This window comes from Phymastichus coffea, unplaced genomic scaffold (assembly GCF_024137745.1).
Source record: "Phymastichus coffea isolate CEN01 unplaced genomic scaffold, Cenicafe_Pcof_1.1 PCOF00156, whole genome shotgun sequence".
In the NCBI taxonomy this organism is placed as follows: domain Eukaryota; kingdom Metazoa; phylum Arthropoda; class Insecta; order Hymenoptera; family Eulophidae; genus Phymastichus; species Phymastichus coffea.
Genome location: NW_026706967.1, coordinates 242,983 through 261,338, shown reverse-complemented (window position 1 = coordinate 261,338; position 18,356 = coordinate 242,983). Strand labels below are relative to the sequence as shown.

Genomic DNA, 18,356 nt, shown 5'->3' with positions numbered 1-18,356 from the left:
TATACATACATAATACATACATACATATTCCGCCATATTCGCTTGTTCATCTCAGTCTGGTGCAAGTGTCTCGTTGGTGTCTCGCAGCAGATCGAGGGAAAAGAATAAAGGGCATATAACATTGAAGTAATTGCTGCGAAAAATCAAAACAATCAGTGAAGAAAAGCATACACGCGTACGCACACAAGCGTAGCACGACGAGCAACGGCAGTAGTAAGCAAGAAATAGCAACGTGGTATGGGATGCAGTCGCGGCGTCGTTGATCGAAGAAAGCGAGTGTAAAAGCAACACGCAACATCGACTGAAACCTGGGAACTAGTGACAATGGCCAAGGACAACGAAACCGACGAGTTGTCGACCCCGTCATCATCCAAACGGACGGCAGCTCACCGGGCAAAGCCTTACGACGCCAACAACGTGAGTCCTTTACCCGCCGTTTCTGTCTCTCTCTCTTTCTCTGTCTCTCTCTCTCTCTCTTTCTCTTCCTCTCTCTGTCCGCGTGATGCGTATGTTCTAAAAATAACTCGACGTCGTGGGTCTCCACTAATTTTTGCTTCTTATTGCACGCGGGACCTCGTGTAAATGCATTTCCCGCCTCATGCGAAGAATCATACTGCAACGTCCACAAGGTCTAACCTTAATTTACACCTCGTGCGCACGCTTTAACCTTGAGCTCTCTAAAACTCCACTTGATTTCTAAGGTGGAGTTGTTCTCGAGTTTCCGATATTTCGAAGTAGTTTTCTAGCTGCGCGCTGTGCGGATATGTGTACGTGTGTGCGAGTGTATAAAGTCGCGATGGGAGAGAAGAAAGAAAAAAGGTCGAAGTATACATGTGTGCGTGTGTACGTGTACCTTATATGTGCTCGAGCAGGTTTATGTGATAGAAGCATCATTGATTATGGACAGGAATGTCAGGTACGAGTAACAGGCAAAAATTTCGTACTCTAATTGACAATTCGTTTAGATCTCTTCAAACAACTAGCTATTGAAGTTAAAATATTTCAAGATGTCCGATTGTAACGATGCGTGTGAACAAGTAATGTTGATTCGATCTACACCGCGACTTTTTTTCTCATGCTAGGAATTGTAATTTAAGTCAAACTTCTATCATTTATTTCAGTCGTTCATCAAAAAGGTCGCCACAAAAATGACAGATATAATACCACAAAGGTCATGGATAAGCAAGTGGTTCAACAGTTCCCAAGATGAGCCTGATTTGCAGGAGTCAGAAGTTGACAATACACAGTATGACGAATATGAGGAAACCCAGTCACAACCACCACCAGTTAAGCGACCTTGCATACGCATGGATGTGACACATCCTCCAGGCACATTTACCATTCAGCCTAGAAACAGAAATGCAACTAATGAAGTGGAAACTTCTAAAGATCATTTTTCTAATCATAATGAGACTGTAAGTTGTAACTTGTTGATAACTTGTAACTTTTAATGCTTGATTTCTAAGACTTTATCGTTGTTTAATTATTATATATAATTTCAGACACAAGAAATTTTAGAACCCTTTGCAACTGGAAGAAGGTTAGACCGTTTTGTTGCATCTACCCCTGCATTCTCAATGGATGCCACAAAGGCAGCTGAGGCAAGATCATCATTGAATATGATGATGGCAGAACAGAATAACAATGCAGCAACTAATGGGGTTGATGACAACTCTGAATCTAGTGAAAGCACAAGTGGATGTAGTTCTTTAATTCCTCAGAATAATAGGCAAGAGGCACCACCAAATTCAAGTTACAACACATTATTTGGAAACAAAAGGAGATACGTTAATGACAAATTTAGTTTTGGTAAGTGTTTTCATATCAAAAGTCTATTCAATAAAATTAGATGGCTGATGAATGTTTTATTTCAGCAAATCACTTACAATCGCCGAGATCACTGTTATTAGACAGTAGCCACAGAGAAACTTTAGCTAGTAGACGACCAAGCTTCAATCCTTCAATAATGAATAACACTGTTCTAAATAAATCCACGTCACTGTTATCACCATTTTACCCTGGGAACACAACTTTCGGAGGAGCGAACGCAGCAAACTTATATCGAAGTAGCAGCGCCCTTACCGATCCTTCACAAGTAAGTTTTATTTAACTTTCATTTCGTGCTAACAATTGACATTTTTCAATTACGTTGTTAATTACTCATTTTGTTTTTATCTCTAGTTCCAAAGTAAAGCACTGCATCGAGCGAGTGTAGAAGTGAATCCATCGAATAAATCGTCAACCACAGATATGTCGGGCTTGAGCCACACAGCTAGACGAATTTTAGAAACTCTAGAACACTTCTCGTCACCACTTTCGGATGCAAAGAAGATGCCGGTTCGAAATATTATGGGCGGTAACAGCAGCTTCCACGCGTCTCCTACGTCCAGTCGTAAACGTTCGCGAGAAGATGACACTGCTTCGCCAAAAGTTGGACTGAGGCATCTTACGCGTGAACTTACTGTTCCCACAGTACCCGACATGCTGCGGATACGCAGAAAGCAGAAGTTGCAAAATAGTACCGTCAACGCGAGAAAAATCGCGGCGGCTAGAACTGCTCCGATTGCATCTCCACCTGTACAACAGGAATATCATATAAGGTCAGTGTTTGAACTTGTTGAGTTTTATTTCAATGTTTAATTTTTAAATCTAATGAAAGTTTTAATGATGCTATGTTGGTATTTTTTTTTCTACAGAACGGAAGCAGATGTGGAGCCAGTGCGTAATAATCAATTGAAAGCGAATAAAAAAACGAATCTCGAAGAGCAAGAGACAGTCGAAGTTGTAAATTTACCAACAATACCTTTGCCAATTTCGAGTTTACCACGTTTTGATATCTCTTTACCACAAGCAACAAAACCAGCCACGCCAGACAAACCACAGCAACAGCCAATGTTTCAGCTGCAGAGTAATGATGACTCTTTCAAATTCGCGAGTCCTATTAGATTAGCTGAAACGAACAAGAACCTAGAGTCAATTAACAATTTCACCTTCAGTAAACCTATCACACCCAGTAGAATATCTGATTTCTCGAGCAGCGATTCGGAAGAACTGTCTAAGACCCTTAGTATTGATTCAACTGACATGTTCAATGCCACCGGCTCTTCCTTCCCGAATTTCATTTGGACGGGACCATCGCAGACGACATTGAAACCGAAAGAAAAAGTTAAAGACAAGAAAGAGATCATAGAAATAATCAAAGTTGCGACCGAACTGAAGCAAGGCAGTGTGATGGATTTCTTCAGAAAGCAGGCTGAATTGAAATCAACGCCTGCTGAAACAACACCTGTAAGTGAATCGCCAGACTTGTGGGAATGCAACGATTGTCTTATCAAAAACAGTAGCAAGGACACGAATTGCGTGGCGTGCAAAAGCGCGAAACCTTCTGGTGATAGTTCGAGCGATATTGAGGTGCTGGAGATCTGCAGTGACGACGACGATAGTAAATTTCATTGCTTTATTTTTAAATACGCTTTCGTTTTTTTTTTGTAAAATGTTCACTAAAACTATTTTTTCAGTTATAATCGTAGAACCAACATCATCGAATCAGGAAGCTGAACCAAAATCCAAGCCTCAAACAAGCACTTTCAACAAGTCCAGTAACGTAGAAACTACGCCGAAACTATCTATTTCCAATTCAATTGCCGAAGAATTAAAGACTGACAGTCCAGCCCCGCTATCAAAAATTGTTGAAGCTGCAAAGAACACGTGGGAATGTCCTTGTTGTATAGTAAGGAACGCCTATAGTGTGACTACTTGTCCGTGCTGTAACACTGCTCAACCAGGCTCGATAAATGTCAGTCCGAAAGCTGTAGTTGAAACTACTCTTAGTGCTACAACATCGTCTGGATTTGGTGATAAATTCAAGAAACCCGAAGGTTCATGGACGTGTGAGACTTGTATGGTCCAAAACAAGTCTGATATTACCAAGTGTATTGCTTGCGAAACACCGAAGCCCGGTGATAAAGTTGCTGCTGCTGCTGTCAAGGCTACATCTGGTTTCGGTGATATGTTCAAGAAGCCTGAGGGTTCATGGACTTGCGACAGTTGTATGATCCAGAACAAGTCCGATGTTACCAAGTGCGCTGCTTGCGAAACGCCGAAACCTGATGTATCGACGAGCAAAGCTAAGCCTAGCTTCGGCAACATGTTTAAAAAACCAGAAGGATCCTGGACTTGCGACAGTTGCATGGTGTCAAATAAATCTGATGCAACAAACTGCATTGCCTGCGAAAGTGCGAAACCAGGTACTGAGAAACCGACATCAAATTTGCAGTTTAAAGTGGACATGCCGGCCAACGTTGGTAGCTTCAAGTTTGGCATAGACAAAGCAGATGCTGCTAATGAAACATTACCGAAGACGAATGGATTTAATTTCGGTGGAAGCGCAAGCTTACAAGTTCCAAGCGATGGTTTCAGCTTCGGTGCACCCAAAGACAGTACAGGATTCGCTTTCAAACCAAGTGAGTCGGTGGCTGCGGCTGCAACTTTCCAGTTTGGAGCTAAGCCTATTGAAACAACGAGCACGGGAAAAGAAGAAAATAAAACTATTCCTACAGCGATTTTCTCATTTGGGGCATCGCCGAATGGTAACACTTCAGCGACTACTGGGTTTGTCTTTGGTACTCGTACTACGACGACTGCTTTTGGATCTACCACAGCAGAGAAAAAAGATGATAAGGCTAATACTTCAGTCACTTCAACTAATGTTGGATTTAGCTTTAATGCATCTACGGCAAATTCAACATCGAATACTAAAGGTAAATAAAATATCAATATCGTTTAAATAATTTCGCAAAAGGTATAGGTAATTCAAATAAATTTTTGATTTTAGAATCACCAGGAGAAGCAAATACGAAGTTAGCAAGTGAAACTTCCACTTCTACTTTTGTCTTCGGTACTCCTAAATCAACCACCGATATAAGTTCTAAAGAAACTTCAAAATTGGTCGCAACCTCCAACGTTACAGTAACACCAAAATCAACGTTACCTTTTGGCGCAGCAACATCGACGGAACCGAAACCAGCCGCCTCGCCAGCGCTTTTCATCTTTGGTGGGGCTGCTGCTGCAGCAGCATCAACGTCTGCCACCACCAGTACTTCGAGTCCGTCATTGTTCACATTTACTCCCACGCAGAAGACAAGTGAAGCATCAACAATTAATAAGACCCCCTTACCAACCTTTGGGTCACCTGGTGCACCGGCCAAACCTAGCTTCTCATTTGGTACGCCTACAGAAACAACGCCAGTGCAGCAGAATGAAATGAAGTCGGGATTGGAACTCGGCGGTGCAACACCAAACTTTAGAGGTTCAACGTAAGGCAATAATTATAATTTTTTATTTGTTTTATTCAATTTTGCGATATTTTTTTACGATAAACTTATATTATTTAGGAATCAAGCGACGCCATCGTTGTTTGGAAATATGACAGCTACATCCTCGTCGTCTAGCTTAGGAACGGCTGAGAAAAAACCATTATTATTCGGTACAGCAGAGAACAAAATCACGTCCAACTTTGGTGATCCAAGTGCAAAAATGTCAGCCTTTGGTTCGGCAACAGACAACAAATCAACCACATCAGCTTTTCCCTTAGCAACGACAACGCCGACGTTCGGTACACCTACATCTGTAACGAATCCTGCAGCTGTTGTCTCATCGTTTGGATCGACTGGCAATATGTTTGGTAGTCCCGCAACATCCTCATTCGGCAGTACAGTAGCTACTGGTATCTTCTCGGCGACAACGAAAGCTAACGAAACACCTGCTGCAACACCAGGTACATATCAGGTTAATAAAGTAAACTGAGAAAATACATAGCATCATTGCCAGCAATGTAATTCAAATTTTCAGGGATCTTCAGTTTTGGCGCATCATCGCAAACTGCAACCACAGTTACAGGTGGTTTCGATTTTTCGGCAGGTTCAAATGCAAGTGTCACCAGTGATCAGCAGAAAACTGGACTTTTCTCGTTCGGCGCTTCCTCATCCACTGTACCCGTTGGCAATGGATTTGGTAGCAGCGGTACATTTGGCGCCGCTGCTTCTTCCTCGACAACTTCAACGCCTGCAGCAAATTTCACCTTTAATGCGCCAAAGCCTGATGTTAGTAGTTTTGGCGCAGCCACACCAACGCCAATGTTCAATGCACCAAGTGCACAACCTGCTGGAGCTCCACCCGCTTACCCGGGTACTGCCAGTGTGGCGTCTGGTACAGGAGGATTCAACTTTGGCAATATTAATATGCCTACGAGTTTCAATTTCAGCAGTGTTAGTATTTATTTTTAAATAAGTGTAATCTTTAACAATCTTTAAGTAGTCAGAGTTATGATATAAAGTGTGCTGTTACGCTAACAACATTGCGTGTTCTAGACTCCTGCGCCAGCTGCTAGTGGTTTCAACTTCAACGCACCAAGTACTCTAGGGTCTCTTCCAGCATTTGATCCTAACGCAACGCCGACTTTTAACTTTACAGCAAACAGCGCCCCACCTACATTCAGGCACGTAATTTTTTTACCGGATAGAAATACGCTAATTACGTTGAAGACGCTTGAGGTTAAGTAACAAATTATTTTCATTATAGTGCACCTGGCGCTTGCGCTTCCACTGCCCCTGGCTCAAGGAAAATTAAAAAAGCAGTGAGAAGGATGCCGAGGCAGTAAACATCAAACGAGTGTGTCACTGAATCACACAGTCAGACACCGCAGTCGTGTTGACTTCGGCAAAGCTACAGACGATACGCGTAATTCGCATAAACGTGAAAATTATCAAGTGTGACGAAACTTGTCTCTGCGTGCCGCCGTAGAGTAAAAAGGCATAGAAAGTGGTGACACATCGACTTCAAGCATTTTTGTTCTTTTTTTTCCTGTACAATAAGTTCGTTCGTTATACGAGTTTGTACAAGTTTGTGGCTGAAGAAAGACATGATAAAAACGTAGTATACAGCCCACTTGTTGAGCGATCGGAAGTGATTTGTGATTTACAAGTTATTTAATTTAATGAATGGCACCGTCAAAACACAATATAATCGAGACAAAGAAGCAATGTTCAATTGAAATAGAAAATAAAGGCTGAACCGAGGATCCACTCTGTTCTTAGGTAAGTATTTAGAAAAAAAAAACAAAAACAAAATTAATCTTGAAGCTCGCGCTGACGTTCCTCATTTAACATGAACTTTGAAAGAAAAAGAAAAGAAAAAGAGCGAGCATACGAGTGAATTATAGCGAAAACAAAAAAATATTCTGTCTTTTCTCGTACTGCTTGACTTTGACTACTAATCTGTGATTAAAGTAACGTTCTGCGTTTTTTTGATCGGAGAATTTTCTAGTTGCGCTGCGGAATGGCAGAAAAGGCAACATATTTATTAAGAAAGAAAAATTAATACGCCTCGCATGAGCTCGCGAAAAAAGATTTGCCAAACTCTCTCGAGCTTTTCAGATAACAAGTGGAAAGATGGTTCTTTTTTTAACGAATTTTTAAAAAGTAATGATTATTGAACTCGCCCGTGTGCGCGAAAGCTGTTGCCAAGTAGTTACGGAATCTTTTTTCAGCGAGCGAGTTGCGATTAGGAATTATACATATATCAACTAGGATTTATCCCACTACACTTGTCTTCTTTGAAGTATATATAAACCAGAAAAAAAAATTCTAACAATTATATTTTAGATAGGATGCGGTTGGTCAGTACTGCATATGTCGGTAATCGCAGCACTTTCCAACTTACGAAACAAATAAAACAAACTGTAATATACGGAATAAAAGGGTGTGAGAGTATAATCGTGAAAATGAACAAAGCAAAACAAAAAATGGCATTCGGATGAGTACAAAGTCACGGTTACAGATGGTTCAAATGTGTAATCGAAATTGTATATTTTTTTTATACGAAGCGCAAACGCGAGAGATAAACTTATTGTAATAAAGACGAAAACTGAATGCCATTTTGCGCGGGATTTATAAATGATATATGTTGTACACGTATATATGAGATGATAAATCAAGCAAAACATTTTCTTCATGTTGTAAGCTATATCGCTACGTGTTTTATCGTCAGAAAAAGAAAATTGATCATCGAAGGGGACAACAGTGAACAGGTTATATATAGCGATCTATTAAAAATTTTTTTTTCTTCAGCGGGACTTCTGAAAACGAAACGTTGCATAAAATTAAATTTTGTGCTTATCCTTTTTTATTGTAATTATCAAAAAGATTAATGTCAAGTTGCAAACAAACAGACAAATTTAATGAAGCATACATGAGTTTATTAGAAGTTCCGTGTGTGTATGTGTGTGAGGGTATGTGTGTATGTACGAGCGACGAATAGTTAGCTTTCGTGCAATGGCAGTATGTAATAGAAACGGCTAATATTTAGCTAGCCAATGAAAATAACAAAATGTATCATTCTAGCCTCTACGATAACTTTTTTTAATAGCTTATGAAAAGCAAAGTTTCGTTTATATTTTCCTTTTCTTTTCTGTTAGCAATAACTCCTACATTTTACAATGATGTCTTCCCAAACAAGCAAGCAAAAGATTAGCTTGTGGTTCTTTAAATTTTAATCCGAAACGCACTATTATTTCCATATTAATTTATTGCTGATATAACTGTTTATTATGAATATACTTGCATAGAGCTTCGGCGCACCTTCTTTCATGCTATTTAGTTTTATAGAAGAATAAATAATAATAATAAATGGAAATGTCGCAACAATCAATCAACGCGGAAAGAGTGAGACACTCTTGAATAATATTGCGCAAAGAAAAAACAACAAAGCACTCATCAATATAAAAGAGACTGCAATCCGAAGTTCTTTTCCTTAAATTATTTTCCACTTATTTATTGTAACAGTGAGCGTGCCATTGTACTCGCAGCATAATTACTCGAATCGACTTGGCAGTGTATAAATGAGTTATATATACGGAACGATCACGACGTTGCAACGTTCGTCGTGTTATTTATAATGTAATTAGTTACGTGCGAGATTCGCTTGTTGAGAGCTTTTGAATTATATTCCTTTCGTTTTTTTTATTACGAAAAACTTGAGAAGTTTGTATCAAATTGTGGTTTGTTATATATTCTCGTGAATTAAGTTTGATTTAATAACTCAAAGCTTTTAGTTATTGTTAACGTCGAGACGCAACTTCATTGAAATACGTAGTGAAATCTATTTGTCTGAGGAGTTATACTGTTGTAATTCTTTTTAGGGTACACAGCTTTCGTCTAGCGTTTCCATTTTCGTAATGCGAAATAGGTGACGACCATGGATCAAATCGTTTGATTTGCGTTTGCGAAAAGAATCTCCAATGCAATATAGTCTACGGTATGTTCTCTAGAAAGGAGTTGACGGAAAAACCATCGAGGATTGTATAAAAAAAAAAGCAAAAACAAGCGAATTGTCGTCGAAAATGCGCGCAAGCAAGAGCTTCATGAGACTCGGTTTCTTTATTTTTTTATGCTATCGATGTACAATATTATCTGTTATTACTGTTAATTTTTTTATAGACGATTCAACGTCTTTGACTCTTGCTTCGCGTATTTTAGCATTGTTTAATTTGTCGAGCTTTTCAAAATTTACGAAAGCCGTTTTATTTTGTGTAATTAAAATAATTATAAATAAAATTCAGTTAAACAAATCAACAAAAAGGTCATTGATACTTTTATGCATGAAAAATGAGTGTCTAATTGACGAATGAGAAAAAGGATGAACTTTAACAAAAGCGTGAACATTCTCTGTTTTTATGTACGTGCTACCATGGAGAAATGGTACATTAAACTGCCAGTAACCGGCGAACAACTTATCAAAAAAAAAATTGATGTCATTTTACGATCGCGCTTTTGTGGGCTTTCACGTGTGATAATGAATAGAAAAATCATCGTTTTTGTAACATTTTCTAATGTTCAGCAATGTTGCCTCAGCTTTTTCATGTTACTCTACTGATCTACGAAAAACTGTGATTAATTTGAGACATCATTTGATATTAAGTTGTGATCATTTTAATTCTAAAAAAATGTACTCAAACATAAATGCAATTTTCAACGTTAACTCAAAAATCATTACATAAAAGTGGACATAGATAGTTGTTTGATTAGAAAGGCAAACAAACGTGTTACTACAGAAATTTTTTATACACGAAGTTTTCAGTAATTTTCGCGACTTTATGATCTACACTTTAATACCAAAGGAACCGTCGTCGGTGTTAACATAATCCAAAGCCTTAAAAATTACGATAATTTTATAGAAACTTGGTAATGATCGAGACTCATTTTAATGACTGATTGTAATTAATACTGAAAAAAAGAAGCGAATCGAGAATGTTCACACAGCTTCCCAGACAAATATTATTCAAACAGTATAGGTATAAATTTTCCTAGTAACAAGCACGTATGTGCGTAAACAGAGAGAGGGATAAATCGAAGTTTCGTCCGTATGTAGACTTACGTGTGCGAGGCTGTGCACGTCGTATGGCACAGTGTTTGTAGCAGCTATAAAACCATTTAGATTGATACACTTTTCGATCTAGATTAAGAGACAAAACTTACACGTAAGATCAGTAGAGATAAAGTTACACCCAAATTAGCACTGACTAATTTATTCTTTCATGTTTTCGGATTTACTTTGAATGTTTTCTTTCTATTGGTACATTTACTTTGGTCATTTTTTTAGAATGCACATGCTCGTTTTTTTATTATTGTTTACTATTTACCAACATGGACTAATTTTCATATTTACAAGAATTCCATTTTCATTTCGATTTTTCCAACAAATGAAAACATATTTATTGTTGTTTACTGATGTCTGTTAGCGTTAACGAACTTTCTAACAATTATGATTTGATTACCCTTCATGTCAACAATGTGAATTAAAACGCGCTGTATACGAGACGATAAGAAAAGAGCGTTATTGCATTGTTCCCTCTATTATTCTTTTTTATTTCCTTTCAACAAAAATAATGCGTTTTGCAAGATATACAAAGGTTGAAACCAAAGAATTTTGTAATCCTCTGCGAAACGTATGACATACCTCTTTTTTCCGTTCCCCTTGTCTAGAGTTGTCAATTTTTTTTCATTGCTACTACTTTCATTGTTAATTTAAGCAACACTGTAATATAGTGTAAAAAAGTAAATCTTAAAGAAATGAACAGCGTTGAAATTCTTTGGATCATACCCTAAGAATATGCTAATATGTAATTTAATGATGTAAAATAAACCGTTCGTTGTAATAAAACAATGGCTAAAATGGCTACTTTGTTGCTAAACATTTCTTCTTTGTCCATATCCACTTCAATATTTTCCTTTTTCAGTTTTGACCCGTATCATTAATAAAAACATGCTATTCTAAGAAAACAAAATAAACACTCAAATCAGTTACACGCCACACTCAGAATTTTTATTACGTAATTTTTTTTTCAAAGTTAAAAAAACTAAATGATAATTTTTTTACTTTTTCGCTTAAAATTAATCATGGAATAAATAATTACATAGATTCTTATTTACAAAACTGTATATTATAAATTACTTTTACAAAATCACTAATGTTTATAAAAGTGCAATGCAAAAGTAAGAATTTTGAAAGTTCAGAATCGGTCCTTGGTGCTACATCTCTGTATTGTACTTATGAAAAAACATCTAATTAATTGCATAAACACATTTATACATATTTGTGTAACAAAAAGCTGTTTTCCTATTTAAACTTGATACAAAGATAATATCACTGTACATGAGTAATATCTAAGGAAGATGACTGGAAGAAGCAGATGATCAAGTAAAAGGACCGAACTTTGTCTGTTTTTTTTTAAAACTTGTGGCATGAGTTTTATTCCGAGACTTACAACAAAACCGTTTTCGAGCTATTTAAAAATGCCGCTTTGTCGCATGAAGATATGAAACATTGACACGTACAACATAGGTAATACAAGACAATTGTGAACAGTTCAAATATACAATTCATCGTTGAAATACAAGTCGAATTAAACCAATGAAGTTAAATTCACTGTTTTTCAAACTAATATTCTTTGTTTTTTCTTTTGTCATTCTTTCTAGTCACTTAGTGCAAGTATGTGTGCATACGTTTACTGTGTTTGTTCCTTTCATTACGTCCTGGTTTCTTTGCAGTTGACCACGAGAGTTTGTTTCCCGATTGAAATAGGCCTCGTGTCGTTTCCAGGAGGTACGTTCACTAATTATCATTAATAAAACTCGCTTGGCCGCCTCTCCGGATTTATAGTCCTGCCAATCGTACGCTATGTATATCACTTCTATTTCTGATGATAGTATAATTTAGGTACAATTTTAATTATTCAATATTAATGAGAAGATTAATAAGTAATGTTTTATTTTTTTTCTGTTTGCATGAATTAATTATAGCTCGTAATTATTATTATCATTATCATTATTTTTATAAAGTCTCTTACACTAAGAATCGTCAGACATGAAGGAATTTTGGGACTTGAGTTCCTCTAGAGTCTGAATTTGTTGACGTAGAAACAATATCCTACAAAACAAAATATAGCCAGAACTAATGATATCGATCTTTAATATTGAGTAGTTTGAAAAACAAATTTGGACAAAACTAAACTGACCTTTGTTCCTGAAGTGTCGCTTGAATTTCTGTCAGCCTCACTATCGATCGCGCACTTTTTAGTTCAGCAGAAACTCTTGTACACTGCAAACTGCCCATAGTATGCGCTTCCTCACTTAGTTTCTGCGCCTAAAAATTACGATTACCCAAATAATAATTTAATTATTATTAAATTTAATGTAGTAACTACCCAAATAATAACCAAAGATATAATTATTAAGTGCCATAATGAAATCAAATGACCTCAAAGAATCTACTTCATGAAAATACTTATTCACGCAAAAAAGGAGTATCTGGAATAAAGAGTTTTTACCTGTTTCTCAAGGATATCCGCGGGGAAGGCGCGCACGTGTTGTGTGAGATCCTCGCGATAGTGATTGGCCAGCGAGGGCGTGAGCGAAGGTGTGATAGGCGGCTGCACTCGTGAGAGTGCTTGCAGTCCGCCACCATTACCTAGACTAGCTAGATTGCCCAGCGAACTGATCCCTTGCAACGAGCTGATACCTTGTACTCCGCTACCTGCTCCTTGCGGACTGTTCACTACAACAAAGCGGAAGAAAATTTATTTACAGCCACCGTTCTCCAACGATGGTAGTGAAGTGATACTTACTCTTCCGCGCGTCGATACAGTCCTGAGTCTCCGAGTGCGTTGGCGTTGGTGGCCCCTCGCCGGATATCACAGCGCCGCTAGTGTCCACCTTGAGCGGAGCCATTACATCGCTCGATCGGTCTCCACTTGACTGTCAGATGGAAAGAAGACGCAATCAGCGTTATTGTTTGACTATCTGCTTATGAAGCTGGATTAAAGTGTCTCACTTGTCGGGATAAAAGAATGGCCGTTTGGATAGTCTGCAAGGCTTTCTGGGCGTCAGGTTGCTCTTTACTGCCAGTTATTTGGGAGAGAAGTCGAGGTAAGCTAGACAACGAGACACCAGGTGGACCCGGCGCATTGCTTCCGACGTGTTGCGTTGGCGAGCCCAGTTTGCCCGATACTTGTGAAACGTTTGTTGGGTGTGATGTTAGTCGAGGTAACGCTAAAAAAAAGAATCATGCTAAATTAATGTCCGTAAGTACTAAAAGGCTACAAAAGGATTCTTAAATCGAAAGTTACCTGTAGCTAGGAGTACGGGACCTTGAGGCATATGATCGTGCGCCGAAGAAGTGATACTTTCAGAAGTAGGTGTCGAGTCACCGGGCGATATATCCATATCCTGTGTTTGCCGATCGTGCGACTGCGCTAGCGCTTGATGATCCTCCCTTGATGATTCACGATCTCGTTCCCGATCACGCTCACGTTGCTCTCGACTGCTACTACCGCTGCTCTCCTTGTCGCCTCGATCTCGATCTCGAGACGACATAACATCGTCCCTATAATAATCGCTGCTACGCTTGTCCGACTGGCCACGCGACGACGACGACGACTTGCCGTCTCTTGTACTGCTACTGCTGCCGCTGTTTGACCGCGAGTTGGAATGTTTATCGTGACCTAAAGCACAATTTAACAGACGCGTTTTAGTACTTGTAACAAAGCATATTGTTTAATGAAATATTAAAAGTTCAAAAAAATTGAGTGTGCTTTTGACCTTGTATGAAGTATGCATGCATAAAATGTCCTTTATAACAACTTATTTTCATACAAACGTTTAATTTAGTATTAATTAGAATTATCTTTAGTTTACATATAAAAAAAGAATCATGACAATATTTGTGCAAACTCAATGTCGTAAAACTGAAAACTGATATTGAAAATACTTGTCATGGTTATCGTTAATCTCGACCTCTAAAACTAAATAACCGTCATTGTATGACTTACTTGACCTAGAAGATGAATAATCATTAGATTGACGTTGACGACTCTCGGTTCGAACAACCCACTCTCGTGGCTTTTCCCACTGGGAAACTTCGGTTTTGCAATTGTAGTAATACTTTTTTCCCGAGGAGCTCATGTGTTCTGACCAATCGCCGAACCTCGCAGTTCGTTCCATCACACCTCGCTCGTCTCCACGCTTATCCTAATTTTAGTTTCAATATACGTTTATTGTTAAACTTTTTAACATAGATATCAAATTTAACAACTTATTAATTAAATCTTTTATAAATAATTCATCTTTAATCTATCAACATATAAAACAGTATTTTTTTATATAATGAGTCATTATAAAATCAAAAAGTTTTTGCTAATTAAATCAATTATCATGAGTAAAAAATGTATTTTGATTTATATATAAACCATAGCAATAAATGATTCATCATCTATACTCAAATCTATATAACAATTAATTGATCTTTACACTAACCTGACATGAATTGTGTGTTGGTTTTCTCTGAGAAGAGGAATCTCTCGACGAATTTGAGGATAATTTTATTGGATGTAGAATCTAAAAGCAATAATAAAAAAAAAATAAGCAAATGATAATATTGATAAATATAATGTAAATAAGAAGCCAATTTAGAAGAAGAGTATATTTGTTAATTAATTTGTTTCCTTTTCATATAAAATTATGGCCAGAAAAACATTGAATAGTGCATTGAAAAATAATAGCAGTTCTAAACTTATGAGTTATTCATACTGCTTATTAAAGTTATTACAACGTGAATACAGTATTTTGATTTTGGACTCAAACTAGTAATCCAAAAGTAATTAGTAAACCAGTTTAACCAAGTTCAATATATATTGTTCATAAAATATAAAGAAAACTCACTTCGCCGCTGCTCCTATCATGGTTGGTCCTGTGCTCAGAGTCCCTAGACTCTCGATTTCTCTTCTCTTTTGGAGATCGTGCACAATCTACAAGAAAAATATAAAATGACAATAACTTCTAATATGTCAGATTAGATTAAAATAATATGCATCATAACAGCAGTAATACAATAAGTAATGAGTATGTAATGGAAATAATAATAATAATAATCAAATCAAGAAATTTAGATAAAATATAAATTACTTACCGGTATACTTATCCCTAGAGGAGGACAACTTGTAGTCTCTATTTTCTCTCTCCTTCTTATACAGCGGCTTGGTAGAGTAGCTACGTGGACTATCACGGTCTGCCCCCAATCCCATACCCAATCCCCCAGCAGGGCTGTATGAGTTTCCATTTGGGGAATCACGCATTCGCCCCTCATACCTGCTATCCGATGTGTTTGAAGATGAGTAACCACCCTTTGAACTACTATACTTGGCATTCTGAAACAAAAAAATGATTGATTAAAAATTGAACACATCAATATTTGCAGATTAAAACATTCATCACTTTGTTTTAAAGAAATACTTTTTTCTGCTATAATAAGTTAAAAATAACTATCACATTTGTCGTTTATATTGTTTTCCTAATGATTAAACATAAAATTTTGATTGATAATTGAGCGAATCATGGCGAGTTGTTCATTGTAATTATTCTAACCTCAAAGTGATTCACCCAATTGAGTAATTTACCTACAAAATTGTTACAAAATTCAATATCGTCGTTTAATATCTCAATAATAAATATTTTCAAATAATTATATTCAATTTTCATCTGAAAATTTAAAAGAACAAGCCTGTAATGTCTTATAGAACAACTTGTGAAAACTAGCCAAATGCTAAGCAGCTGAAGACTTTAATTTTCACATTTTCTCGTCAATTGAAGAATAATAATCGCACGATTGATATATCTTCGCGAAAATCTCAGATATCGCCCTGGAGAAAGTGACGGAGTCGTACTCGAATCACATGATAATCGTCGTCCTTGGAGTTGGAGTTCCTGTGGCAGTGCCTCCACGACATGGCTATTGATTTCCTTTGGCGCTGCCTGGACGACAATGACGACGCTGGGGTTATGTTTACGCGATTGTCTAGTACCAAAGGCGGCATCCGGACATCGTAGTCGTTACTCGTCTTCGCGGTAGTATGCCTATCGCGAACGAGGCGTCACTCCGTTATACTGGCTGTACTTGTGTTTTTTTGTCTGTGTGTTTGTTTCCTCGGCAATCAAAGAACGAGCGAGAGCTGCTCAACGAGCAACAGTCAGAAATATATTTTTTTTTGCTTCCGTAACCGAAGGAGACACGGGGAGAAGGCTCCTCTACGCGGCACAATAAATCGACTCCATCTTTGCGGGGAAGCGCGAAACTTGGGATACGATGTACCTAACACGTAGTCAAGACCTATATGTGTATTTGCGAATCGCGATCGGGCATAACCTCAAAATTTAAGGTACGGGATATAGGTTTTCTCGAGTTCCGAGTAAAATTTGTTGAACTGATCGATTTTCTCACGATTTTGTAATCCAAACTCCTTATTTCTGCAAATTTTTAAAATTTGTATATCTATATTTATACTTTTTTGAGCTTTCGATAAACGACACGATCATTCAAAATAATTGGTAGACATTGATTATTTGTAATTTTGTTATTATTGACGAAATTGCAACCAAAGATTTTAGTAACCATCGTCCCAACTTGAATTAGGATACAGAAAAAGCAATGAGAATTTACAAATGATAAAAATTTAACTAAGCATCTTAATTTGCATTTCAAGTATCTTTTAAATAAATTAAACTTGAAAAATATTCTTACTGACTGCAAAGTCAATGTAGACATGCATAGATATCTACAATAATCATTTAACCTGCTATAAATTTTTCAAATTAATTTTAAACCAATACATGCATTTTATGTTATTAGATTTAATTAAATTAAAATAGAATATTGAATTTATATTTTTATTTAAATTATTTCTTATGCACTACTAGCAGAGACAATACTCTACAACTGGCATTGAAAAGAAAATATGTATGTTTAAGCAAATTTAATCAATAAAGCCATGTCAATGGTAATGCAGTGCAATTAAGATAGAGAATAAGAAATAAGTGTTATTGATCTGCAGCATTTGAATAAAAGATGCTTGACACAGTTGAATAGTCTATTCAATGTTGAAGCAATTTTAATGCATAAAATCTTTTATTATTTAACCTATTGACTCTCAAAAACATTTAAATGATTATAAATATTTTTAGGGACAAACTAAAACTATAACTTCTTAAAAATACTAGTTTTTAAAAAATTAATAAAATAAGTTGAAGCAGATATCACAAGACACATAGATCTAAGTCTGAGTAATTAAATCCATTTCAAGCTTTGGTAGAGGGTAATAAAATAGTAATAATATCATTAATATCAACTTTTTTTGAAGAAATCAATCAAAGTTGAGTACTAAATGAACTCATTGACAGGTATATATATTTACCTGGTAAGGATGGGCCTGATGTTTGTCGAAGTACCTGAAAGCAAAAATGATCATTTATTACAATGATGTTCTTAAAATCTAGCATCCAGAGTGTATTGATTGACTGTACTGCCTCACACACAGACATAAAGAGGTGCAAGAGTATATCGCGAGTGCAGGAGGGAGAGAGAAAGTAGGCGCCTTACCCATCATTGATCCTTTGTGGTTTCCTCGCATGCATTACCATTAATGCCGGTGTCTTAGGTGACGCTCGCGGCCTCGGATGATGTTTAGCTGCACTGCCCGTCACGCTCGTTGCTTCGGCGGCGGCAGCGTCATCAAGCCTCACCTCCAGCGGTGGCTATGATGGTGTAATGTGTGAATTCGCGTCGTCTTCGTCGTCGTCGTCGTTTTCGTGTGTATAGCGACGCTACGTGCTATATACTGTACCTCTTCTCTCTTTCTTTGTCGACGTCGAGACCGACTCGACAATAAAAAAAGACAGCGATGAGAGTTCTGCGGCAGAAGCAGCTACCTCTATCCGGACGCCATGTCACCCTATGTGCAGCAGCAGTCAGCA

General features: G+C 37.4%; 2 protein-coding genes across 5 annotated transcripts; one reads left to right on the top strand and one right to left on the bottom strand.

Moving 5' to 3' along the window:
• The first annotated feature begins 35 nt into the window (after positions 1-35).
• LOC131672688 (nuclear pore complex protein Nup153) lies at positions 36-11,233 on the top strand. The gene is made up of 12 exons (XM_058950072.1): positions 36-417; positions 1,122-1,415; positions 1,503-1,809; positions 1,875-2,095; positions 2,182-2,600; positions 2,697-3,442; positions 3,519-4,760; positions 4,835-5,315; positions 5,394-5,776; positions 5,851-6,266; positions 6,369-6,496; positions 6,580-11,233. Exons 1-12 carry the CDS (start codon positions 325-327, stop codon positions 6,656-6,658), a joined length of 4,809 nt encoding a protein of 1,602 aa, XP_058806055.1. The 5' UTR covers positions 36-324; the 3' UTR covers positions 6,659-11,233.
• A 209-nt stretch (positions 11,234-11,442) lies between these two features.
• On the bottom strand, positions 11,443-18,353 carry LOC131672687 (WW domain-containing adapter protein with coiled-coil). Of its 4 annotated transcripts, XM_058950071.1 has the most exons (13): positions 18,227-18,353; positions 17,983-18,137; positions 17,798-17,831; positions 15,520-15,757; positions 15,273-15,358; positions 14,868-14,948; positions 14,384-14,582; positions 13,682-14,056; positions 13,387-13,604; positions 13,181-13,310; positions 12,884-13,110; positions 12,572-12,699; positions 11,443-12,483 (listed from the first exon to the last, which is right to left on the bottom strand). In XM_058950071.1, exons 2-13 carry the CDS (start codon positions 18,021-18,023, stop codon positions 12,405-12,407), a joined length of 1,836 nt encoding a protein of 611 aa, XP_058806054.1. In that variant the 5' UTR covers positions 18,024-18,137; positions 18,227-18,353; the 3' UTR covers positions 11,443-12,404. The 4 variants fall into 4 exon arrangements, with proteins under 4 accessions (XP_058806054.1, XP_058806051.1, XP_058806053.1 ...); XM_058950070.1 differs by lacking the exons at positions 17,798-17,831; positions 17,983-18,137; positions 18,227-18,353 and adding an exon at positions 16,274-16,943 and having other exon boundaries at positions 11,444-12,253; positions 12,404-12,483; XM_058950069.1 differs by lacking the exons at positions 17,798-17,831; positions 17,983-18,137; positions 18,227-18,353 and adding an exon at positions 16,274-16,942 and having other exon boundaries at positions 11,444-12,218; positions 12,404-12,483.
• Positions 18,354-18,356: the final 3 nt, after the last annotated feature.